A 25,531-nucleotide genomic window follows, 5' to 3' on the forward strand; every position below is an offset into this window, starting at 1 on the left:
AGATTGCTGGCTGCCCCAGACAGGGCCCCACCTGGCCTGCTCACTGCCATCTCCCCGTCCCTAGTAGGCAGCCCGATAGACAGAACATGCTCGGGAAATGTTTACCGGATAGCCCTCTCTGTTCCTCTGGGGTCTTGCTTCTTTTTCCTGCCCAGTCTAAAGGGCTCCAAACGGGACTCTAGGCCAGGGACCCCTCCCTGCCCTGTCCCCAGAGCCCAGATCCCTGTTTCCTTCCTGCTCCAGCCCTGGCCTGCATTTACTGTGGGTCTGAGGTCCCAGGCTCTGCAGACCCCACCTTAGAACACCTGTCATTTTCAGTTTCCAGAGTAATTCTGGGTGCACTCCTACCCTGAACCTGAGACAATACAGCCACCCAGTGGTCATTTTTCTAAACATGTTTATTTTATAGCAATTGTCATGATTAGAGAAGTAAATAACACATTTAAAAACCTCCTCAGGGCCAAAGGATGCCAGAGTATTTACATACACGCAGTGGGGGAGGTGGCAATAAGTGAGGGTGCCGGGTCAGGAGTCTACCCAGGCCCTGAGCCAGGCCTGGATGCCGGAGCAGCCATAGCTGTGCCGCTGGCCACAGCATGGGGCTCAGAGTACTGGCCCTGAGGCTCTGCTCAGGGGCCTGGTGGAAGACCCTCTCGCTAACATGTGGCTCTGTTCCCCACCCAGATGGCTCCCCACACCTTACAGGCCAGCTCAGAGGGGCCTCTGGGAAGCACCGAAGGACGGGGGGCAGTGTGGGGGGCACAAGGGCTGGGACAGACAGACATACACACACACACACACTGTCACAGAAGAATCATAAGGGGAGGATTTTTTCGTGAATTTTTTTGTCTTCTAAGTCTTCATGTCTATGGTGTTAACTTTTTGCTATTTATTTTTCTTTTCTTCGACAATGACATAAACTGAGGTAAACATCTGTGACCAACACCTCTCCTAAGGGGCAAAGGGTACCAACCCAGCCAGCAGCACAGGCAGCAGGGGGGCCCTGGCAGCAAAGGAGCTGACCTGGCTCCAGGCCTGCTTCTGCATCAGGCCGTCACTGCCCCATCTGTGCCTCTGACAACAGGGCTGGGCTATGTAACTACAGTCCCTTCCCAACTCTAACATCCTAGCTACTAAGACGAGGGTCTCAACAGAGAAAGAGAGAGAGAGGGCGCACATGAGGGACGTCTACTTGGAATCTCGCTTCCTTGTTATTGCAGGAGACAGGATGTCGAGAGGCCTAAGGCAAAAGGAGAAGTCGGACTGGGAGAGGTGCCTGGATGGGCTCCCGGTGGGCCGGGGACAGTGATGGGGGGCCGTGGCCCTTAGTCGGAGGAGGGGTTTGCTACTTACCTGGCGTGTGGAGGGCCCCAATGCCTGCTGGAGAGGTGGGTCTTGAGAGTGGGCACACCAAGGGAGGGGGGCCAGGCCCTGGGGCAACCTGTTTGTAAACTGGACCCAGGCAGGACAGGGGGACCTATAGCCCTTTTGTGCAGTGGGAATGAGGGATGAATGGAGAGGTGGGGGCTCCTGGCCAGAGGGCAGTTGGAGTCCCCTCTGGTCAGCCTGGCACATGAAGGAGCCCCCTCAAATGGCCTAGAACCCCAGGAGGGCCCCTGGCGTTGGGGCCAGAGATGGTGGATGGGGCACTGCCAGGCAGAGGGAGCAGCCTCGCCCATGCTGAGGTTATTGCGGGGGTCCCAGGCCTCCAGAGAGAGGGCGGGGCTCAGGAGGGAGTGCCGGGTGAGGCTGGGTTCCTCTCCTCTGTTTTGGGGCCTGAGGGCCTGAACCAGCCTACAGGTGCCTCCTGGCCGATTCCCTGAGGGGTGTGGTGAAAAGCAGGCCTGGATGCCCTCGGGCAGCTGGGTGGAGTTACTGAGGCATCAGTCAACACACAAGGCTGTGTGCATGAGCACTCTGGGTGCTGACACCACACACGGGCCTAGCACACACTCACGGCCCTCACATTTCCTTGGTACCCCGCTCTCATAGCCACAGTGGCACACGCCAGGGCCAGAGCCATGGGAGGTGTGAGGACGGGGTCAGCCCAAGGCTGACGTGTTTGGCCCCAGCAGAAACCCAGGAGAAATTTCTGGCACCAATTGTCTCGCTGCTGCCAAAGCTCAGGCCACTGTCTGGACTGGGCATCGAGGATGGAGAGGAGCTGAGAGGTTCCCTGGGCCTGGGGAAGGTGGAACTGGCAGGGAGCTGGGTCCCACCGCAGACTCTGCACTCACTTCCCTGCCCTAGGGGTGCTGGGAGCCCTCTGTCCCCTGGGGAGGAGCGGAAGGGCTACCAGAGCTCTACCTCTCAGTGGCTGTGTGGCCCAAGGCCTGCTGCCCTCCTCCTTAGCTCAGTGTCCTCATCGGGAATGGCTTGGGGGGAGTCGCTCAATTCCCGGGGCCTGTGCCTGCACACAAGCTTTCGCCATATCCAGACATGTGCTTGGCCTCTCCCCTGCAGCTTCCCAAGAAGGGCAGGACGCAAGCCCTCAGCTCACTGTCCTCCTTGCAACCCGTGCCCAGGGGCCCTGCGCCTCTTCTCTGCCCCGACACTTCAGCCCCTTTGTGCCCAGGGTGTGTGTGTGGAGGGGGCAGAAGGGCAGGACCTGGATGGGGCTGCAGGATGGTGTGCCAGGGGGTGCAAAGGGCCAGGAGCAGCTAGTCAGGGTTCCAGGGTTCAGGGAGGTGTCAGTGAGTTGGCCCACAAGCTCCCGGACTCCTGGTGTGTTTGTGAGGGATCCTCTGAATCCTTGGGTCTGCGCGGCTGGCTCCTGTGGGCCTAGCCCCTGCTACACAGGCCGGCCAGAGGCCTTTTGGTGGCTGTCTTGCCAGCCCCGCGGTTGGACGGGCGCCCAGGCCTGCCGTCCTGCCTAGTCTACCACTACTCCCTCCTGCCGCTGAGGGGCTGATCGGTGTCGGTGCGGCCGACACCCCGGGCTTGGCGCAGGCCCAGGGCGCCTCCAGCGCCTGCCCTGGCTGCGTGCACACGCCGGCCCGAGGGCGGCATGGCGGGCTCTCAGACACAGATCTCAATGGCCGTGGCCAGCACCACCTGCCCTTTGCTCTTGTCTGGGCGGCCATCGGTCCTGCCAGGGGGTCCCGGGGGAGCCAGGCCGGCATCGGGCATGGGCACGGGCACAGGCACAGGCACGGGGACCGGGACAGGGCCGGGGCCGACAGCGGGGGGCGAGGGCCGGGAGCCGCTGCCGCTCTCTGTCAGCACCGTGCGCTTGAGAGGCCCTGGAGCCTCGAGGCGCAGGGGACCCGCGGGTGGTGGGCGGTCCCCCGCGGGCTTGCGAGCCCGGTGCGAGGGCCGGCGCCGCAGCTCGGACGTGAGCTCGTGCTTGAGGAAGCGGAAGACCTCCTTGGCCGGGCCGCGCCGCTCTGGCTCGAGCGCCAGTAGCCGCTGGAACATGCGCAGCGCGGGCTCTGTGAAGCGGCGCCACTGTGATGGCAGCCCCGGCAGGCGGCCGCGCTGCCAGCGCACGAACTCCTCGAAGAAAGCGTCGGTGCCCGAGGCCGCCTCCCACGGGAAGTTGCCAGTGAGCACGCAGAAGATGAGCACGCCGAAGGCCCACACGTCTACACCCGTGTCCACCGCCAGGCCGTCGGCGCGGCCCGCCTGGCACACTTCGGGCGCCGTGTACGGGATGGTGCCGCTGACCCGCTTCACGCGGCAGCCCACACGGCGCGTCATGCCGAAGTCGGCCAGCTTCACGCGGCGGCACTCGCGGTCGAACAGCAGTACGTTCTCCGGCTTGATGTCGCGGTGCACCAGCTGCCGCCCATGCATGAAGTCCAGCGCCAGGCCCAGCTGCTGCACGCACCGCTTCACCGTGTCCTCGGGGAGCCCCACCTGGGCCCAGAGGAGGTTGGGCAAGCTCAGGGCCACCAGCCCCTCCCCCATTCGGTCCTTCTCCTTCCATGCACCCCCTGCGCAACCACCACCACCTCCACCAGCACCACCAGCAAGCTGGCGCTACCTGTCTTGTCCCACCTCCCGCAGGGCCTGGCCTCTCCTGGGGCCTCACCCTCATCTTAGAACCCGCTGCCCTTCCCAACCCTACCTGGGCATCTCCAGTGCCCTTTCTGGCCCCATTGTTTTTCACCTCTCCTCCTTGCCCCCAATAACTGCAGCGACTGACTGGGTACTGAGCACCCACTGTGGGCCAGGTGCTGTATTAAGAGCCCCGTCCCGCACTGTCTCATCAACTCCTCCCAGCAGCTATTACATCCATTTCCCTGGTAGGGACATCGAGGCGCCGAGAGGCCTTGTCACTTATCCAGTAGGTGGCGGAGTCAAACCTGGCACTGGCCATTTGCAAAGCCCAGTGCCTGGAATGCTCCTGGTACTGTCCCCACTCCAGGGCCCCTCTTCTGGGAAGCTCTGGTGGCCCTGCTGCCTCCTGTTTTGGGCTCCCACCGGGTCCTTTGCAGATGGACTTGGTTCACCAGTCTGGCTGTTTCTTTCTGGTGCTCACGCAGTCTGTCATCTGGCTTATTGCCAAGGGTCTGTGTCCCCCACAAGCCCGGAGCGGGGCCCTGGTCTTGTTAGCTATGAGTCCCCAGCCCCCAGTTACTGACACACAGTAGGTGCTCAGTAAATACTCATTGATTACATGAGTGGCCTGACTCCTCCTCAGCTCTCACATTCTGGGGCCCCTCCCTCAGCCCCCACCCCATGTACCTGAGGAGGAATGATGTCAAACAGGTCCCCAGCCGGCGCATACTCCTGGGCGAAGACATAGCAGTCCTCGGTCTCAAACACCACATCAAAGACCTTAATGATGAAGGGGCTGGAGGACAGGCTGTTGGTGATGCTCACCTCCCGCAGGAAGTTCTTCAGCTTCGTCTTGCTCTTGTTCACGAACTTCAGCGCCATTTTCGTGCCTGGCAGGGCAACAGTGGTGAAGCCGCCTGTCCCTGCCCTCTGGTACCTGACACATCCCCACGTCTGTCTGCACATCCTGTCCCAGCCACAAGGCGCAAGGGCGCCCAGCGGCATGACTGTCCTCTTACAGGCAGGAAACAGACCCCACAAGGGGGACGCATTTGTCAGAGGCCATGTGGCAAGTCGGGGCTCAAGCCAGGCCTTCTGCATCCAGCCTGCAGCCCTGAAGGAGGGGGGCCCGCTGCACCCTCCACCCTCTCGCACATTCTTCTTGCCGTACTCTGTACTGATTTATCTCATCTGCCCCCCCCCCCTGGAACACAGCTTCCTGGGGGCAGGGGCCTTCATCGTGTTCACTGCTGTTTCTCTAGTGGCCATAAGCATCGGGCACATAGTAGGTGCTCAACAAATGTTTGTTGAATGGATGGATGAATAAGAAGGAATTAGACTCTGAGAGCTGAGGGCCTGCAAGGCACATGTCCCTGACTTATACCCACCTGGGGACATTGCTGTGTGACACATGCGTTGTGTCCACAGAGCACTTACACATCACAGGCCTTGCCTTCAGCAATTCACATTCACAATGCACTCCTCATAATGACCCTATGAGCTGGGCACTATTTTACAGAGGAGGAAACCTAGGCACAGAGGGGTTAAGCCACTTGCCTAAGGTCACACAGCAAGTGGCAAAGCTCACGTGACCCTATGTCTAGTGCTGCTCTGGTTGCTCTCGGATGACAGAGACCCCTGCCCCAGGTGTGTGCAGATGTGAGAGCCCATGCAGCCCCCATTCCTGACTGAGTGAGTGAACGGGCACTGCTGTGAGCCTACAGAGTGGGGAAGGCAGCAAGCTCAGTAGTTAAGCAAGGAGGCTCTGGAGCCCATGGCTGGGGTCTCATCCCAGCTCAGACCCTCTGCATGACCTTGGCCGAGTGACTGAATCTCTCTGGGTCTGTGTCTTCACCTGAGAAACAGACACGACCACACGCCCTCACAGGCCATTCCCACCGCTCTTTAAGCATAGTGCCCTGCTCTGGAGAACCCACCCTCAGCTCTGTCCATCTCCCTGGGATCACCGCTATGCGAGTGATGCCCCAAACACCACTGCCAGCCCTGACCTTGACCTCCTCCCGAGCTCTGGATGCCCCTGGCTGCATCCCCTTAGCTTCCCACAGGCAACTTGGAGGTTCTCAAAGCAGCCCACCTTCCAGTCTGGGCACTCTGCCGCTAGGTTCCTCCTTTGTCCCATCAGCCTGGTCTCTTCCTCCCTGGGCCGCTCCAGGCACATCTCTTTACCTGGACCTCTGACTCTGCGTCCCTGCAGAGAGTGCTCGAGAGCCCAGCTAAGGCCCAGCCTTACAACGAGCTGCCCTGCAGTCACTCACCTGTGCCCTTGTAGGCCACCAGGTCGACCTTCCCGTAGGTGCCTTTGCCCAGCTCCCGGACAAGTTCGTAGTGCTTGGTGACGTCGCTAGCGGCCAGTGTTCGGAGGGTCAGTGCCTGCATGTCTTCAGTGAGGAGGGGCACGCCTGCGCCCAGCCCAGGGGCAGTCCCTGGCCCACAGCAGGGCAAGGAGTGGGGTGGCTCGGGCTCTGGGCAGCCCGCGCTCATCTTCTCCCTGTTGTGGGGGGTTTGGGGTGGGGTGTGACACCAGGCTAGGGCCCCCCCTCCACCAACCTCTTCCCTCCCCAGCACCCAGGACCCAGGGGCTGGCCTGGCTGGATGCCAGGCCCAAGGTGGCCATGAGGGGGCGCCAAGCATCTTTGCTGCCTCACCTTTCCCCAAAGCTTCAGGACGCGGCTGAGTCAGCACCCGGCAGAGGCAGTCACTGCCACCTGGGCAGCACTTGGGTACCGCCAGCCTATCTGTCTCATGCCATCACCTAGACACAGTGTCAGGGACAACAGTGACACAAAGACGTGCCATAGGCTGAGTTCACACGAAAGCACCCATTTACAAGGGTTAACTACACCTTTAGTTAGTTGCCCAGGTGCCATCACAGAGCCCTGGGGACACAGCACCTAGCAAATGGGGGAGAATCCTGCCTCAGGGGATGCTTAGTTCTGGAGGAGATGGATAATAAACACATGAATTCTATAGTACGAGAGGAGGTGATATGGGCTGTAGAGAAAATAAGGCAGGGGGTAGGGAAGACGAGGTCAGAGGGCAGAGGTCACAGCATCAAATGCCTCAGCCAGGTAAGTCTCAGAAAACGGGCAGGCTGGTACAGATATGGTCACATAGCCACAGACAACCCCGCAGGCCCACTCAGGTACACACAGGACCCAGACACAAGGACAGCACCCATCCCACAGAGACCCAGCTCTCCCCTGCCCCGGCCTCCCCATTCGCGGCTGGACTGACCCTTCAGCGTCCACACGAGCTGGGTGGGCTTCCTGGATGCACCCACCCCTCAGAAGTACTGAGTTTGTCTCCAGAGGGTGTTGGGGGCAGAGAGCAGCAGCGGGGAGTCTAGGCCTGGGTGGCGGTGACACCTTCCTGGGGCCTGTTTTTCTTGTCTGTCTGGTGGGGGGAAGGTTAGACTGAGTGGCTCAGCCTCCAGGAACAGGTGTGCGTGTGTCGTGGACTTGTTTGTGCAGAAGCAGGAGGCTGGCACCAAATCCCCTAGGATCCCCTACATGCTGACCCCGCAGCCTGCCTGCCTCCTGCTGGCCTCCTCTGCCCTCCCCTAACTCCCCCTACCTCCAGTCCCAGAAGCATCACCCAGCACTCAGCAGCCAGCCCTGCAAGACCACCCATGGCTCCGAGAAAGCAGACTTGGAGCCAGATGGTAGGGTTTGAATTCCAGCTCTGTGACTTGCTAGCTGTTTGGCCACGGGCAAGTTCCTTCATTTCTCTGTGTCTCAGTTTCCTGTCTATTAAAAAGGATGGAAGAATGAATCCCTTCTCCCTCTGGGCTGTTGTGAGGACTCAGCGAGTTAACAGACGTGAAATGCTTGGTGCCTGGCCCACAGTGCGTGCTCCGTCGCTATCAGGTTCAGGTGTGGGTATGTTCTCATCATTGTGGCCATTCTCTGGCTGAGCGTGGCCAGAGGCTGGGAGCAGGGGCCTGGCCTCCCAGCTGCTCCCCTTCTAGACGGCAACTTTCCTCGCCTCCTCTGCTTTCCTCCCTCTCTGCACGACCCAGCCTCCCACTTTACCGGGAGAGGAGAAACATCAGGAGGAAACTTCCTGGCCTCCCACCAAGCCCCACAGGCAGCTCCATCTGCGATCCTCCAGCTGGCTGGGGGAGCAAGGAGCCCACCTCCCGCCCCTCCTGCTTCCTCAGGCTCCTGCTCCCCATTCAGTCCTGTCCCCTCCGCTGGTTCACGAACGAATGGAGGGGTTCTGTTCGCTCGTGAACCAGCCTGTTCTGACAACCTTCCTCTCCTAGTTCCTTTAGCCTGCACATACGCCAGGTGTCTGAAATGCCACACGAGTGGCCTCAGTGTCTCTAACCCATTTCCCAGACCCGGTCCTGCATCCCCTCCCTGTGTGTGGGACCCTGCCACAGCGCCGTCACCACGTCTCTGCAGCCCCAGCTCTGCCCCTCCAGCTGCAGCCACCAACTGGGCTGAAGTGGGAGACATCTCCCCACTACTCTTCCCTGGTTTCAGGCCTGGGGGAGAGGATCCTAAGTGAGAGCCGAGGCACTGGCTCTGGCTCAGCAGGGAGTGCTGAGGCTGTGCGCGCCTGGTTCTTCTGTGGAGTGGGGCTCCCCCTGAGGGGCGCAGATGAGTACTTGTCCTCTTTGTCCTGCCCCCCAGGGAGATACCCTGGGCTGCTCTGCTGACCTACTTCTGATGTGTGTGTGGACCCCCCCCTCCCCCAGGGCTGCTGAGGTGGATGGGCCCTGTGTGTGCAACGCTCCCGCTTCAGGCTTTGGCCCCGACAGTTCACGTCTGTTTCCATATCCCATGGGACCTTGGCTGGCAGCTGCAAGTTGCTAGAAGCCCTGATGGTGCCTGGCCCCTCCCTGCTACTGTGGCGTCAGACTTGCCCTGGGTGGGCACCGAGCTAGGCCAGGGGCACAGTCACACAGGGGTGGGTCTGGGCCCCACATCTGCCCCCTCACCCCAGGTTCAGCTCATACTCTGACCACTGAGCTGCACTGCCCCTCTCCAGCCTCCTCCACCATTCCTGCTGCCTGCCCTCACCTCCCTTTCCTCACACCTCAACTTCTGGGTCTCATTATCCTCAGGTTCCACTCCTCCAGGAAGCCTTCCCTGCTGCCCCAGGATTCAGGCAGGGTCTGTCTCTCTCAGGGCCCCTGTTGAATATCTTGGGGTGTTCTCAGCGGTTCCCTGTCTGTCCCCATCAACAGGCCATGCATGAGCTCCCGAGGGCTGGGGCTACGTCAGATCAACTCTCCCTCATCCCTTGGTGCCTAGGGTCCAGTTTTGGGGGTCATCCTAATTGCCCCTTCCCCCCTTCCCCACCTCCCTCTCCCTCTCAGGCTTGTTCTCTGCAAGGTGTCAGCGGTGTCGAGGAACTAATCCGAACAGCGTCCCTGCTGCTGCATCACCCCCCCAGGTACACGCTGCCTCTGACCCAGTTATGGCGCATGTGACTTAGGAGGCGCAGTGGGGAGCGATGGGAACAGCGCGGGCCTTGGGGCTCAGCAGGCTTGGCCTTGATCCTAACATGTACCACTTTTTAGCTGGCTGACCTTGAGCAAGTCACAGCACCTCTCTGGTCCTCAGTTTCCACCTCGTACGATGAAGAAAATAATGATAATAACAGCAGCAGCAGCTAACGCTTACATTTTACTTACATATCAGGCCCTGTCCTACAGGTGAACTCATCGCACCATCACAGCTCCGTGAGGTGGGTGTTATCACCCCCACAGCAGGGAGAGTGAGGTGCAGGGACAGAATAATATGCCCAAGGTCAGAAGCTCGCGCTGGGATGTCTCGAGAGTTGGAGCTTTAACTACTATGTTTTCCCAAGTGAAAGAGTTGGAGCAACTCCTCCAGAACCCTCAGTATCCAAGTGAGGAAACTGAGGCCGGAAAAGGGCAGAGCCTCAGCCCAGGATGCGCAGGCCCTGTTGAGAGCTGACTGGGGGCTAGGCACTAGTCAGGCACTTCAGGGTATTAACTCCCTTAGTCCCCACATCGGTCCAAGTGATGGAACCACCTCCTCTCTTCAGGTGGGGCCACGAGCCCAGAGCGAATCCACACGCCTGCCTCACTGAGTGGCTGAAGGCATCTGTGTGGCATCAGCAGGGAACTTGACCTAAAAGAGTTTTATCTACATCATCATCACTTCCTGTGCTCTAAGAAGCCACTGAGGGCGTGATCGCTGTGAACCTCCCAGCAGCCAGCAGGGAGGCCCCTGGCTGACCCTGAGAGCTGGCACTGCATCTGTCCACACTCAAGCTGACTGTGCTGCCCCAGGGGACTCCACATGACTCACACCTCCAATGGATATCCTCGATGGCCCCAAGGGAGGCCCTCGGTTTCACACTTCTGCTGCTGAAGGCAGGAGGGTGTCACCCACTCTTCATGGCAGCAGTTGTGGCTCTGACCACAGAGGCTCTGGCCCTGGGGGTGGGGTCTCCTGCCATAGGCTGGCAGGGCCACAGAGGTGGGGGAGTTCCCCCAGCAAGAAGCAAGGTTGAAGTGCTTCCTGTTGGCGGGCGCTCAAGCAGGGCGCCCTATGAGAACTATACCCAATGCTTAACCCAACCCAGGCTTGCCCCCCCCACATACACAGTACCAGCTTGGCAAAGCTTCAGTCACTGAGTCCTCGCCAGCACCCTGAGGGGAAGGGGCGACCTACTTCCTATTTCTTAAAAACAGCTTAATTGACGTGTAACTTACATAGCACAAAATTCTCCCAAAGTAAGTGAACAATTTAGTGATTTTAGTAAATGGGCAGCCAGCCATGCCCACAATCAAGCAATGTTTTCTATCTTATAGACAAGCACAGAGTGCGAGAGGTTGATGATTTACTAGGGTTACGGCACAGACAGCCAACTGTCCACCCAAACGGTTTCTTTGTCTATCATACAGAGCTGCTGCTGGCAAGCAGTGGTCTTCGGGGAACTGCATTTCTCTCCTCTCTTGTATCCAGGTGTGGCCGCGGGGCTGGCTTTCCCCAGTGGACCGTGACAGACATGACATGCGTCACTACTGAGCTGGGGCTTTTAAGAATGGGTAGCTTCGGCATTCTCTCTTCCGAATGCTGGCTTGGTTACCGAGGATCCCCAGACCCTAAAAAGATGGTGGAGCCACAAGATAGTGGAAGCCTGGGTGCCTGCGTGTGTGTGTGTGTGGGGGGGGGCCTCCTGCAGATGAGGATTATCTGCTCTGCATTTTATCTGAGCCAGAAGCAAACTTCTGTTGTGTTAGGGCTGCTGAGATATAGGGGCTTATTCATTATAGAAGCTGGAACACCACCTAATTCAAGGGTTATGTTGTAGCAAGTGAGCAAAAGAGTAATATTTGAACCTCAGTATGTGCAGCTGCCATGTGGGGTCAGACAAGGTAATGACACTGGCAACCAAATGACAAGAATCCAGTAATAGCAGCAGATGGAGGATGACCAGCCTGTAAGGGAAGGGGGCCTGTCCCTATCCTGTCTCATGGGAGAATCATAATACTGGCAAATATTGATTGAGCATCTATCATATGCTAGGTGTGCTAACACCGTGGATTCAGTCATTTAATAATCACAAGCCTGGGAGGCAGGTACTGCTACTCTTACCCCCATTTTATAGGAAGGGATGCTGAGGCACACATGGGCTGAGTAACTTGTCCCAGAGCTAACCATCGGCACAGCTGGGATTTGAACTCAGGCCATCAGGTTTCCATGTCCTTCCATGCACTGTGTCCTTCGTGGCTCCTGAAGGCAGACCCAGGCAGATAGCAACTAAAAATGAGGGTGCTCAGTCCCCATCACGGAGGTGGGGTGTCGGGGGTGGGGTTGACAAGCAGACCCTGGATGCCCGTCGGTCCGGGAATCAGTGATCAGTGGAGGGTGAGGTTAGGCCAAATGATATCAGTCAGACCTTTCTTTACTCTCACTCTGGGATTCTAAGATTCTCTGTCCCCAAGCCCAGGTCCCCTCCCTCAGGTCCCTGGACCCACGCTGTCTCTTACTTAGCACAGGCAAACCCCAAGGGGATCCTTAACAAAGCCCCCCCCCCCCCCCCCCCCCCACCCACACAGAAGGGGAAGGATGCCACTGAATGGATGAATGTTCCTGGGTGAGTCACCTCTCAGGGTCAGTGTTACTAAAAGTCACCATGAAAAAGCAGCCACCAGATGGAACCGCAGGTACCGAGTGGGGACAGCCACCCTCTCACCTGCTTCACTTTGTTTCTCTGTAAAGCAAGGGGCTGCAGCGTCATTCCTTTCGTCTGGGTGGCTGAGTCAGCTCCGCACACCCCCACATCTCCCCTCACCTGCCTCCTCGTTCCTCCCTTCCAGCCCCCTATATGCACGGTCAGATCCATTTACTGGAGGCAGACTGGACCCCCCTCTTGCCTAGCTCACACATTTTCTGTGGTTTCTTGAATGGGCCTGTGATGTTTTTTCCTGCTCAGCACCAATTTCCCTTTCTTCAGGGAATGGCCTCTCTCGGCTCATGTGGTTTTAAGTAGGGTCGTCTCCACCCTGGCTTGCAGGGCAGGCCTGGCCCAGGGATCCACCCCACCACCTGGTCACTGTGACTGGCTCAGAGATGAACATGTGATCCAAGGTGACCTAGGGGTCTAGTCCTAGGACTTTTGCTGTAGATCTCAGGAAAGGGGGGGTTTTCTGACCTCAGAGCTGCAAGGCTGCAGGACACAGGCCTGGAGCTGCTGGGGGCTGGTTCTGCCACCAGGACAGGAGAGCCTGCCTGACAATGAGGCAGCAGAGAGACAAGCAGAGCTGAAAGATGCAGATTTCTGATGGCCCTGAATGCCTGGATCAGGCATGCCTAAAGCCAGGTATACTCCTGAACATTTGTTTCATGAATCAAAACATTTCCCTTTTGACTTAAGCTGGTTTGAGTTGAGTTGATGTAACTTGTAACCTAAGGACTGCAGATAGAGCCGCATATCTACTCCAGCCAGGCACCATGCTGGGTGCCGGCAAGGGGCAAGGAGGTTAGAGCGATGTATCAGGTAGAGGGTATGAGCCTACAAATTAGGAAGGCAGGTAAAACAAGGGCCCAGGTAGCCAGAAGGCCAGGGAGGCAACGGGCAGTGTTCCAGCATTCCCACAGAGGGCACAGCAGTGGGGATTAGCATGGCTTCCTGGAGGAAGTGACACATGAATGAACCCTGAAGGGGCTTACCAATGCCGCAAGAAACTAGGAGCTCCTTGAGAGCCAGCCCCATGCCTTAATCATCTTGCTATTTCTAACACTTAGCCAGGGTGTGACAAATGCTGGGTGAATAATTCTCTGCTGTGTTTGGGAAGTTGTAACTTTTTATATCTTGGCTTTCCTGAATGTGACCCTGCAAAGCACAACGCTATTTTCCCAGGGGCCTGGGTGGGGGTATCGTCAGCTCCATTTTACAGATGTGGAGGCTGGTGGCCAGAAGAGAACAGTGATTTGCTCAAAATTACATAGAAAGTCCGTGGCAGGGCTGGGCCAGAGGCCAGGGTGTCTGTAGGACAAGGAGCTGCTTCTGTCTAGCAGCCACAGCCCCAAGCACAGCAGAGATGGGAGCGTCTGGGAGTGACACTGGTCACTGAACAGAGAGGCTGGAGGTGCTGTGACGAGAATAACAGAGAAGAAAGTGCTAATAATAGCTAACACTGAGGGAACCCATCAAGTGCCAGCTGCCTCATAAATTAACTCATCCATTCCTCACAGCATCCTATGACACAGGGACTCCTATTCGCCCCAAATTACAAATGAGGAAACTGAGGCACAGGACGGTCATGTCACCTGATCAAGATTATCCAGTCAGTGGCAGAACCAGGATTCAAATCCAGGCATCATCACTCCCATGTCCAAAAGCTTAACCACTACACTTACTGTCTCTAGAACAACAGAGTAAACATGATCACCGATTTTCTCAACATGCCAATGCTTTACATGGTTGCTGCCATTTAATTGTCATAGCAACCCGATTTTACAGATAAGGATGCTGATGCTCAGAGGGGGTTAAGCAACTTCCTCAAGGTCCCTCAGCAGGTGAGAGGCAGAGCCAGGGATCGAAACTTGAACTTCTCCTGCTCGATCTTGCTCGATCTCATCTTCTCTACTCTCGGTCTCTGGTTTGCAGCCCAGGCCTCTCTCTGGTCCCCCTGTTCAGCACCACAGGCGTGGACAGCACTCAGGCAGGCCCAGCCCTAAGTGGGAGGCCAAGGGGAGGCCTGAGGTGGCTGGGCAGCCAGGATGGAGGAATTGCTGCAGCATTGGAACCCAGGCCCCCAGGGCTGGGGACGATGGACACGATCCAAGTGTCCATCAGTTAAATAGACAGCAACATATCCATCCATGCCTTTCCAGTGGCCCCTGAACCCACTTGAGCCAGAAGGGACTCTGGGGATCATGTGGCCTTAGCTACCGTATTTCCCAGGTGAGAAGACCGAACAGCAGAAACTGGGAACAACATTCTTCCCACTCCCCTCCCAACCAGGGGCAGCCTTGGGGTTCCCTTGTTGCCGACCTCGGCTTCTGGCTCTGGCCTCTGCCTCAGCTTCCCCTTCTAGCTGGCAGCGTCTGCCCCTTCCCAGGGCACATCCTGGGTGGTTATTAATAGCCTGTGATGCTGGTGCCCAGAGCTAGAACAGGCTCTCCTGCCTCTTTTGGTCCTCCTCCCTGGCCGGGCACTGTGGGGCGGTGGGAGCTGTGGCCTCACCCCTCCTGGCCTACCTGTGGCAGCCTCTATGGGTACAGGAGGAGGCATGGGCCTTGCTGCCTGGGTGAGGTGGGCAGCCCTGCACTCGGGGGTATCAACAGGAGGGGAGGGCGGAAGGCACGGCAGTCACCTGCCACTGGGCCTTGGCTGGGGGGGTCTAGCAGTGGACAGGTGGTGGCCCCTAGAGACAGCTGGCTGAGCAGAGGCTGAGGGATGGGCCCTTCCTCAGCCACAGCCCTCACCTCTTCCCCCTCCCCTGATCACCTATGAATGGAGGGAACAGGGATGTAGCCTAGGTATGGAGACCGGCGTCCAGGTTCAGGTATTCCTGGGTAGAACTGGGTCATCACCACTTCTAGCCATGAAGCTTGGGGAAAGTGACTACTCCTTCTGTGCCTCCATTTCCTCATCAGTAGAATAGGAATAATAACGGTGCAGGTTAAAGTATTATTAGTAACAGCCAACATTTATGACATCCAATTGTAAGTACTTTTTGCACACACACACAGTGCCCAAAAAATGTATACACATTTTAGGAAAGGAAAACTGTATTAAAATTGTAATACTCAATATATACCAGTAAGAGATGAATACAAGTCATATTTGACTTCTGCAATTACAAGAGGTGCTCAAAGTGGTTCCATCAGCGTCCAGACACTTCTAATTACAGTGAACTACTGCTTGAGCAACACTGACCAAAGTGTCCACTTGTATACATTTTTTTGGCACCCCTGGCATGGCGCACACACACACACACCCTCACACTCATACTCATTTAAACCTCACAAGCATCTCAGGAGAAGCTGCTATTATTATTCCCATTACAATATGTCCTTTCCAGCTCAGGAAACAGACTCAGAGAAGGGGGGATCAAGTGATGAGTCCAGTGTCGCACAGCTAGGACGTGGCTCAGAGATACATGTCTGACTCCAGAACATTCAACAAGTATTTGTTGAGTGTGCTTGGCATAGTCCTTGGATCTGTGATCACTTATGAGCTGAACAAATAGCCCTGCCCGTAAGGAGCTTATATTCTAGTTTGGGGGCAGGTAATAATAAAGATACGTAAGAGATGTATGTCAGACAGTAAGAAGTCCTAAAGGGAAAAACAAAGCAGGGAGAGGCGAGGAGGAAGGGCCCCACAGAGAAGGCTGCGTGTGTGTGGATGCCATGGTGGGGAAAGCTTTCTTGGCAGAGGCATGGGGTGGTGGGGGTGACCAGCATGGCTGCAAAGTGGTGGGTAGGGGTAAGGGGCGGGAGGTGAGGGCAGAGGTAAGGAGGGGTGGCAGCGTGCAGGGTCCTGGAGGCTCCAGTGAGGACCTCTAGCTGAGTGCGGTGCACTCCACGCTCCAGCCAGGCCCTGAGAGGTGGAGAGAGAGCATGGCTGTGACCGGGGCACTCCCCCGCTGTGGGTGGAGAGCGGCTGAGGGCTGAGGAGGTGAGGAAAGACTCAGAGGCTTTCAAGGAGTCCTATGGATCCGGTCCACGCTCTGGTTCTGGCCTGCCTGCCATCACCCCATGTGAGCAGAGGGGTGGGGGCAGGGAAGCAACAGATAGGTCCAGGACTGCAGCCAGAGTCCAGGTTAGGTCCCATCGGGTCTTTCTGGCTGGACTTGCCCTGGAAACTGTGTGAATGATGGAAACGTGGGCAGACTCTCCCCTAAATCCTAGCTATGGAACCTGGAGTAAAGACCTTCACCCCAAGCCTCCGTTTTTGTTTTTGTTTTTAACGTGTAAAAGTGGGGCTCATATTCCCTTTCTGCTCAGAGCTTTTGAGGACTAATATCAAGAGCTGGGTACTCAGTGCCACCATAGCACTTTCCACACGTTCAATCAGTCAGTCATCACGGTGACCCCACAAGGCAAGTACTAGTACACACTGTTCACCTTTTTTATAGATGAGGGACCTGCAACACAGAGGTTAAGCACCTTGCACAAGGTCACGCAGTGGAGTCTAGATATTGTCCTTTTTACCACTAAACCGAGTTAACTGCAGGGCCCCACTGCTCCTCTGGAGACACATGGGGTCAATCTCCCTACTATGGTGGGGGGTGGGGAACCTGGGCAAGGCAGGAGGATGAGGCAAGCCTGTCCTGTGAAACATCCCCTCTCCCCCGTCCATGCCCCTCTGTGCTGCCCCAACACCCAGAGGCGTTTGGGACACTCTCTGCTTCTCCTGTGACTGGCTAAAGCCACAGGGAGGAGAACTTTGCAGTGGGGAGTCATGGTGACTTCCTCGGGCCAGACCAGCTCATTTGCATACCCAGCTGGGTGGGGCAGAAGTACAAACACTGGCAGCAGGCAATGCTACAAGTGCTTTACCAGTGAGGGGTTCATTTAATCCTCCCCACAACCCTAGGAGGTAGGAGCAGTTATTATTCCCATTCTCCATCAAAAGAAACTGAGGCACAGAGGACAATGGCTTTGTCCAAGGTCATGGAGCTAGCGAATGGTAGAGGTGGGATTTGAACCCAGGCAGTTTGATGTCAGTTTCACACAAACCTTTAGGAGCTCAGAGCTGAGCTCAAATCCCTGCTCTGGGTTAATGCTGTTCTCAGGGCTAAATGAGGACGTGATGGCCAGTGCCTGGCGTGGAGCACTTGACATTGGAAAATGCTCCCTTGCTTCCTTCCAGCCCTGATATTACTTGGCTCCCCGAGTGGGGGCTGAGCTGGGAGTCTGGACCTGTCTCCTCTCCAGACTGTGGCCAAACTATGGAGGGGAGAAGGGAGGGTGGGTGGACAGGATAGGGGAGAGAGCTTGAACTGACCCCTCTAGGCCTAACTGCCAAAGCTTCCTAAGACCAGGGGAGTAGAGGAGGGAGAGGGTAGTGGGGGGAAGGCTCTGGGTCTATTGGAGACGCTGGTCCTGGCTCTGGCCTGAGGCCCATCCACCTGGGGCACAAAGCCCAGGGACAGGAGCCAGACAGGCGGGCAGAACACCTAGAAAGCAGAGCCAGGAAGGAAGAGGGCCTCAACTGCAGAACTAGGACCAGGCTGCCCTAGATCCCACCCCTCGGGCCCCTCACAGACCCTTGGGCTTGAACCCCACCCCACCCCACCAGAGGCAGACAGGCTCTTGCTCTTAAGCACCACACACTACCACCTCTCAGTCACCTGCTTCCCCTTTCATGGGGATAGCAGCACCAAACGTCCTCTGGCCTCCTCGGATGCGCTACAGGAAAACCAAGGTGCTTACAGAGTGGTCTCCCACTTGCCAATGAGAGTTAATAAGAGTCAAGTTACTGAGCGCTTTTCCCATGCTGGTCCTAGGCCCTTTTCACGCTTTAAGCCCCCCCGATAACTCTGAGGTAGGTATTATCCTTGTTTTCCACATGAGTAAACTAAGTGACTTGCCCAAGGTCACACAGCAGAATCAGTGGGATTCAAACCCAGGCAGAGTCCAGAGCCTGTGCTCTCAGCGATGGTGCTTCGCCATCTCCTTCGACCTTGGGCTGCTGTAGCCCTTTGTCCAGGAAGATGGCACACACCCTTCCAGGGCCAGGCCAAGTGCCTGGTGCCCAGTGCTGACCCATGGCCCAGCCCGCTACTTGGCCACACCCATTGGTTTCATTAATATTTAGAGAATGTCAATATTTTTGAGTGACTTTGGCCTCGAGGCCTCCATGTCTCCTGCCTGACCCAAACTAGAGCAGCTGGACTTAGTCCTAGAACATTAGAACAAGGGGAAAGCTTCCAGCTGCCAGGCCCTCTCCAACACATGGGTAAACTAAGGCCCAGGGAACTCCCCCAAGAGTTCTCAGCAAGACCTGGGTCTACAACCTTGGGCTTTTACTCCTGGGCACATGAGATAGTTAAAACAGGTTCTGGGGCGGCTGAATCCTTCTAGCATTGAGAGGGGGCATAAGACGGGGCCGAGAGTGGAGAGTGGGAGCAGGCCGTTTATGCTCTGGTTCATGTCATCATAGCCCTTAAGGTCCCGAGGGATGCTGCTCAGTGCATGTTCTAACTTGGCTGTGGAGGCAGGGAGCACTCACGCGTGCAAAGCACACAGACAGAGGTCTCCCAAAGAGCAAACACTTTCTGGCCTCCACCCTTGGCCTGCAGGAGGGGCCAGGAGGTCATGTCAATGAGTTAACAGGTTAGGTGGCACCTGGGGCAGGCTGGAGGGCGGTGCCCTATCTATAGAAGGTCGCCCCTGTCACTCTTTGGCTCTGGCCTAGGCTCCACATCATCTGCTTTTTCATGAGGATCCAAAAATCAATATTTATATGTGAAACTGCTATTTTTTAGCATCGGCAACAAACGCAAATATGACACAAACACTGTTTAGATTAACAGAATGAGTCTAGAAGCTGGATTTTACAACACGTGCTATACATTATGCTGGGCTCTGGGGTTAGACAAAGCCGACGCAGTGGGGACAAGGCAGATCTGGTGCCATTGCCTGGAGCTCTGGGTCTATTGGACCCAGGTGGGTCTAGATGTAGAGACACACTCTCACAGCCCATGTAGAAACGTGCCACTGTCTCCAAGCCACTGACCCATCAACCAATCCAACGTGGCTCTCCACGCTGTGCCAGCCCAGGTCAGATCAAAGGGGGAGGTGGAGGCAGAGAGCTGCGCCTGAGCCATCCAATAGTGGGGTTTTTTTAGGTGGGGAAACAGCACATGGGGGAGGGAGAGTGGGGGACATGGAGGAGATGAGCCAGAAGTGAAGCAGAGGATGATGAGTAGGCAGTGGGAGATGACATTCGGGAGGTGGCTGGGGACCTCGCTGCAGGTTAGGGAGGAGGGGAGACCTTACTCCCTGCCCCCCTCTGGCCTCTTGACAGTTTTCCCTAGTCACAGTGACAAATATCCACTCCTTGGCCTCTCACTCCACTCCCTTGCCTGTAGATCATGTGACAAGGCCCTGGGTTCCTGGGAACCCACTATGGGAAACAAACTACTTCAAAGATGAAGGAATGCACCTGGATGCTTCTCGAGGCCCGACTGCCATTGCCGTTGACCCCTCCAGCTGCACAATGACTGCTTACTCTGTCATGCTCTCTGGGAGATGCCACACACTTGCCCAAGGTCACCCAATCTTCAAGGCAGTTGGCTCCCCCACAGCCTGTGCTGAGGGGGTTTGCCTCAACTGTCCTTGAATTTGCAGGAGGGGCTGCCAGAGGTCTAGCCAGAAGCACCCCCAACCTTCTCTCCTGCTGGGCACATCCTCCTTCTTGGGTCAATGCCAGCAGCAGGTGGGGGTGGGCGGACTTGGTATTGGGAAAGGCGGAAGAGGAGGAATTGGCCACCCAAGCTCAGGGTCCCCCAAGTCTGCAGCAGAATGGGGACCAGGTGCTTCAGGCATGGGATCAGAACTGGTCAGCTGGGCCTGACCAGCCCCACCTCAACTGGTCCAACCGAGCGAGGCCTGGGCGAATGAGAACAGGAAAGATCAGGAAAGGGGATGGGAATGAAGTGAAAAAAGGCCCTTGACTCCAGTGCCTGGCACATCAGACACCAGCTGAAGGTTTACTGATGAATAAAGGAACAAAGGGACTCCTGGTGGGGCTACCTGTACAAGGCCTGCCTCCCTCAGCATCACTGCTGGCCTGCAGAGGGCTCAGAGAGAAGAGACTGATGGAGACTCCAGAAGCCCTGTGTTTCCCGGGCACCGTCCAGCCCCTTCTCAAGGATTCCTGATCCAGAATTTCAGGGTGCAACGTACCCGGGGCCTCTCATCTTCCATGAATCTGGGGTTCAGGACCTCAATGAGGGCCGGGGTGGGTACTGCTTTGTGTACTGCCTGGTAAGCTCAAGTGAGAACCTAGAACGATCCCTGGGTTGCCCAGGACACACTGACCCAACCTGAGGTCTGGCCCTCGGTGTTCTGGAGATCGGGAGAAGGGAAGGCCTTGGGTTTGCTGCTGCTGGGGCACATGGGGACAGGAAAGTGCCTGACCCGAAATGGCTCTTCATCCACACTACCTCCCCTCGCCAGACACCAGTGCCTCGCTCTGGAAAGGGCTTGCCCCCTCCCTGTCCTGCAGGGAGCATAAAGTGTGGCCTGGGTGGGGGGCAGTGGAGTCACAGAGCGAACAAGGGATTTCCACCCATTCTCTTAAACACACCCCTTCCCTTTCACAGACAAAGACACACACCCAAAGCCCTGGCCATCACCCTAGGGCCACATACTGCAGGCCTCTTCGCCTATATACACCTTGAAATCTTCTCCTCCCAGGGGGGACTTCACTTGAGAACTCAGCCTGGCCCTGGGGGAGAGGTACATATACTCCCCAAACCGAGGATCCAACAGCTCCAGGCTCACATTTTTTTTGGGGGGGGGCAGGGGGGACTCTACACTCTTCTCCCCTTTCCGTTGTCCAAGGGGCTGTGCCACCACTCCCCAGTGGGGCCGGGGAGCTGCACCCAAACCCCAGGGCTGGGGTGTGGGGTGGGGGAAGGGAGGAGGAGGGGGCGGCTCCTCCAACCGAGACACAAAGAGACGTCCTTCAGCCTCGGCTCCATGGAGACGCTGGGGAGGGGGCAGTGCGCACCCGATACTTCCTTTCCCACTTGCAGAGCTGGGGGCCTCTGCAGCCACTCACCTGGGCCCGGCTTACCTGGGCTGGGGCCGCGGAGACGCCGCGGCAGGGGGCCTGGGCGCCGTCTCGGTTTTCGACAGCCCGGCCCGGGGTGGGGGGGCTCAGGGCTCCACAACCATGGGCTGGGATGCGAAGGCGCCGCGAGGGGCTCAGTCGCCCGGGTCCTGGAGCTTTGGGAGGGGGGTCCACGAGCCCTTTTACTGGTAAGAGAAGGCTCTTGCTGTCCTCGGGTCCCTAGATTTGGGGTTTCCGTGTACCGGAACTGGGGGTGTCTAGGACCCCCTGATCTAGGGGCGTTTTGAGCTGGGTCTTCCTGTCTTGAGGTGTGGAGTTGTATTGACCAGGATCTTGAGGTGGGGGTGCCCGCAATCTCGGATAGGGAGAGTCACTGCGTTCTTGGTCTTGGGGGACCCAGACTGAAGAAGGGGAGTCTTCGCAGTACCGTAGGGACGTCGCTGTTTTCTTAATACGGACGAGGTCTTCGCCTTACCGGGCTGGGGAGTCGCTCTGTGTTGGATTTGGAGAGGGGGGTCCCCCGCTTTCCTCTGGGTCCTGGAGGTGGTGGGGAATCCCCGCGCTCCCCGGCTGCGGGGGCTTGCTGAGTCCCGGCCACCGGCAAGGGGCTGGGAGGAAGCCCCTCAGCCGCTGGGGGCCTCTGTCGCTGCCGCTACGAGCAGCCCGGCCCTGCGGTCCCAGCCCCCGGCCTGGTCCGGGCTCTGGCTGCGGCTCCGGATCGCGCTCCGGCTGGTGCTCGGGCCCCGGCCCCGTCGCCCGCCCCGGCTGCGCTCCATCGCGACATCGCGGCTCCGCCCTCTAGCCCGCGCGCACCTGCCCGCCTGGCCCGCGGCTCCGCCCTCTGGCTCGCGCGCCGCCGCCCGCCCCTTTGTCCGCCCCGCTTGGCGCGCGCCCTTGCGCACGCGCACTAGTCCCACGCGCGCGCTCGCCCTCCCGCCGCGCCCTCCTGCCGCGCTTTCTCGCAGCGCGCCGCTGGGCTCAGATTCTCTCCGCGTGGAAGGAGCAGCGCGCGGCGCCCCAACCCCGCCTTCCTCCCGCGCTGGGTCCTAGCGCCGGTGTGCTCCCTCTCTCTCTCTCTCCCTCCACCCCCGTTTTTTCTAGGTCAGAGCCCACGAGGGGGCGAGAACGAGGTTAGAGAGGACTCGGGGGAGTCTGAAAGGGTCACCTGGTCCATCTTCCTGGCCCCTGTGGGACCAGCGTGCCCCAGACTGTCCCAGTCTGTACTTGAGGGGCGGAACCTGTGTCTGCTTCAAGGAGGGAAACATCCTACCCAGTTCTGCAATCCAATAGACATTCATTCATTCATCGGTATGTCTTTCCATCCATCCACCCTATTTTGATCAAGACCTCAGAGAACTGTCTACTCCGGGAGGAGGTCATAGACTGGGGCCTTGGGTGTCACGGCCAGCCCCAGATATCTTTCTGGACCCCTGTTGTAAATGGTATTGATTATCATGGGACGCACAGTGCTCCCCAGATCGAAGGGAGGAAAGGAGATTCTGGGCTGAGGGAACAGCATGTGCAAAAGCACCACCTGGGTGTGAAGGAGCCTATGTGTTTGGTGATGAAATTGGTGTCCTGGACCGAAGCCAGGTGGATGAATATGGACAGCTCATATTCCCAGGTCCTCGTCTGTCTCTTTCTCAGCCTCATCCATGCAGCCCCAGCCAGTTTCCCTAAGGAGGAAGGCCCCAACACGCCCTGCACATTCCCTGTCTTCTCTTTGTTCACGCTGTTCCCCTCCCTCCCCACTCCTTGCCCCCCAGCATACTCTTCCCAATGACCCTGACTGTTTCTAGAAGTTTTAGAGCCAGGGATTGCAAGTACCTATAGGTCATGTAAATTAGTTACTGGGGCCAGATGTAAGGTGAGGGAGTGGTGGAGACAGGCACACTGGGGAGCATCGTGGGCCCTGTGTGGACAGATGATTTTTCAACAGAAGCAGGGAATCCATAGTCTAACATAAAATCCTCCACATGTCAATGTTTGAAACAAATTCCCCAAATTTAGAAATAGTGAATGGGCCAAACAAAACATTCTTTTGGGCCAAATCTGGCCCATGAGCCATTGGTATGAAACCTCTGCTAGTGAGAACATTGCCTTAAGGTCTTCATTTGTCTCCCTCCCACCTCTACCTAGACTATCCTTTTCTAGAATCCAAGTCTTATGGGACCATCAGCGCTGTAAAGTACAACGTAGACTGGGTTGTTTTCCTCCTATTTTTCCCCTATGGAGCCCCCTCTTCTCTGTTCAGCCTTGACCTCATCCCGTGTTCCTAGAACACCTGCTTTCTTGTACCTCTGTCTGTGCCTTATACACTTTGTTTCTTCTGTCTAGAGCAGGGGCTCCCGAGCCACATGCGGCTCTTTGGGTAAGTTCCATCTCAAAAGTTTGCCGACCTCTGGAATAGCCAATCCTGTCCCTCACAACAATTTAAAAATTATTCGAGAGCCATAAATATATTTTTACAAATAAGGAAAATTTAAAGTAATATTATAAATGAAACTATGATAGTTTTATTTTCATTTTCAATTTTACTTCAGAGTCACATGTATGTACCTAAAGAGCTGCAAGTGGCTCATGAGCTGCAGTTTGCCGACCCCTGGCGGCTCTTCCATTTCAAAAGTTTGCCGACCCCTGTTCTAGAGCACCTTTCCCTTCTTCTTTGTTCCCAAAACAAGTTATCCTCCAGGATAACCTCCTCTATATCCCTCTTTCCTCTCTCACCCCTCCCCGTCCTGCCAATGTCCCCAAGTTTCAAATTTCACCCTAACTTTGTTCTAATCCTCTTCAAGTAAGGCCTTATTGCCCCACAACAAACTAATGGAGGAGTATGAGTTATTGCGCAACCAGTAGAGGGAGGCTAGAGAGGGAGCAAGAGGGAAGGGACTGTCTTGCTGTGTCTAACAACTGAGCCCGAACATTAGAATTTAGAGAGCACTTTCCTCTTTTCACAGGTGAGGAAACCGAGGCCAAGAGAGGGGCAGAAGTAGAATCAGGCCTTGCAATGCTCCCAGCCATGATTGTCAAGGATAATACAGTTTAAGGTCACCTTCTGTGGATGTCTTCTCTGATTTCTTAACAGGATTTAATTACCTCCATTATAATTAGTAAAGTTTAGCCAAAATGCATGTGGTAATCAAATCCCCCCACCCTGAGCTCTTCAGGGTGGTTAGTCCTGGTCCCCAAAGGGGACACACTCTTACCAGGGGACATAGCAAGGGTCCCATTCAAATTTAAGCTATGGCTGCTGCCAGGACACTTTGGACTCCATGTGTTCTGGGACCAGCAGGCAAGAAGAATAGTGACTGATCCTCCTTTACTAAAAGCTACTAGACACTCAGTAACTGACCCTTCGTTATTAGATGTTGCTAGAAGTACTCTGATCGGTTACTAGAAGAAGGCAAGGATGCTTTTGCAAAGTGGGAATAGGAAGAAATACTGGCATGTGGAAAGCAGGGATCCGCAAGAGTGATCCACGGTTGTTGTTTTTTTAAGCTGAGCCATCCTGCCACCTGTTGGCAGCTCAGCGGCTGCTCAGCTCGAGCAGGGACTCGAACCGCTGCTGCTCAGAGCTCAAACTCTTGAGCGAGCTGTTAACCAACTGAGCCACTTGGCTGGCCCCTGATCCACTGGTTTTGATAGCCAAGAGTTTAGACCCCTTGGGACTGAAGGGTTGGGTCACATCACCAGGTGACCCATCAAGACCTACCAAGGTAACAGTTGAGGGTGTGGATCATTGAGAAAGGATAGTGGACGGGGGAAAGGATGGCTACCAGTTATGGCCCCAAGGTCAAGTGCAGCAAAGGGGAGGGGAACTGTAATTTGTCCCACGAACCTTCCTCTTCAGGCTCCCCCTTAGGAAGAGAGGCTCACGGCATCCACAGAGAAGCTGTGTGGCACAAGGGGTGGGATGTGGCCGCCATGAAAATGCACCACCCCCATCTCTGACTGCAGGGACCCTGACTGCCGAGCACAGTAGCTGTGGAGACTCTCCAGGGTTCACAGAGGAGGCTCTGCTTTGCTTCCTTCTAGCCAATCCTAACCAATGACTGAGCACAGCAGAGATGCCTTGGAGACAGGGCTTCTTGGATGGGCAACCTGGGATCAAGGGCTCTCATTGGCTTCGTGGAAACTTTCTTAACATTGCACTGTGGTCTAAAATTCCTCCTATCTCTCCCTCCCTTTCTCCCCTCTTCCCTGTCTCCCTCCCTCCCTCCCTCCCTTCCCCCCCTTCCTTCCTTCCTTCCTTCCTTCCTTCCTT

At 56.7% G+C, this 25,531-nt stretch overlaps 1 protein-coding gene across 3 annotated transcripts in view; it reads right to left on the minus strand.

Moving 5' to 3' along the window:
- Window positions 1–380: 380 nt before the first annotated feature.
- SBK1 (SH3 domain binding kinase 1) overlaps window positions 381–25,531 on the minus strand; it is a 53,712-nt gene continuing 28,561 nt past the window's right edge. The window contains exons 1-4 of one of the 3 annotated variants that reach the window (XM_019648643.1): window positions 21,271–22,116; window positions 6,279–6,511; window positions 4,690–4,892; window positions 381–3,858 (exon numbers count right to left, since the gene is read on the minus strand). In XM_019648643.1, coding sequence (XP_019504188.1) covers window positions 3,019–3,858; window positions 4,690–4,892; window positions 6,279–6,504 — 1,269 coding nt within the window. In that variant the 5' untranslated portion in view covers window positions 6,505–6,511; window positions 21,271–22,116 and the 3' untranslated portion in view covers window positions 381–3,018. Of the gene's footprint in view, window positions 3,859–4,689; window positions 4,893–6,278; window positions 6,512–6,668; window positions 9,307–21,270; window positions 22,117–25,531 lie in introns of those variants that run through there. The other 2 variants (XM_019648646.1, XM_019648644.1) reach the window with 2 other exon arrangements.

Source organism: Hipposideros armiger, unplaced genomic scaffold (genome assembly GCF_001890085.2).
Source record: "Hipposideros armiger isolate ML-2016 unplaced genomic scaffold, ASM189008v1 scaffold_126, whole genome shotgun sequence".
NCBI lineage: Eukaryota > Metazoa > Chordata > Mammalia > Chiroptera > Hipposideridae > Hipposideros > Hipposideros armiger.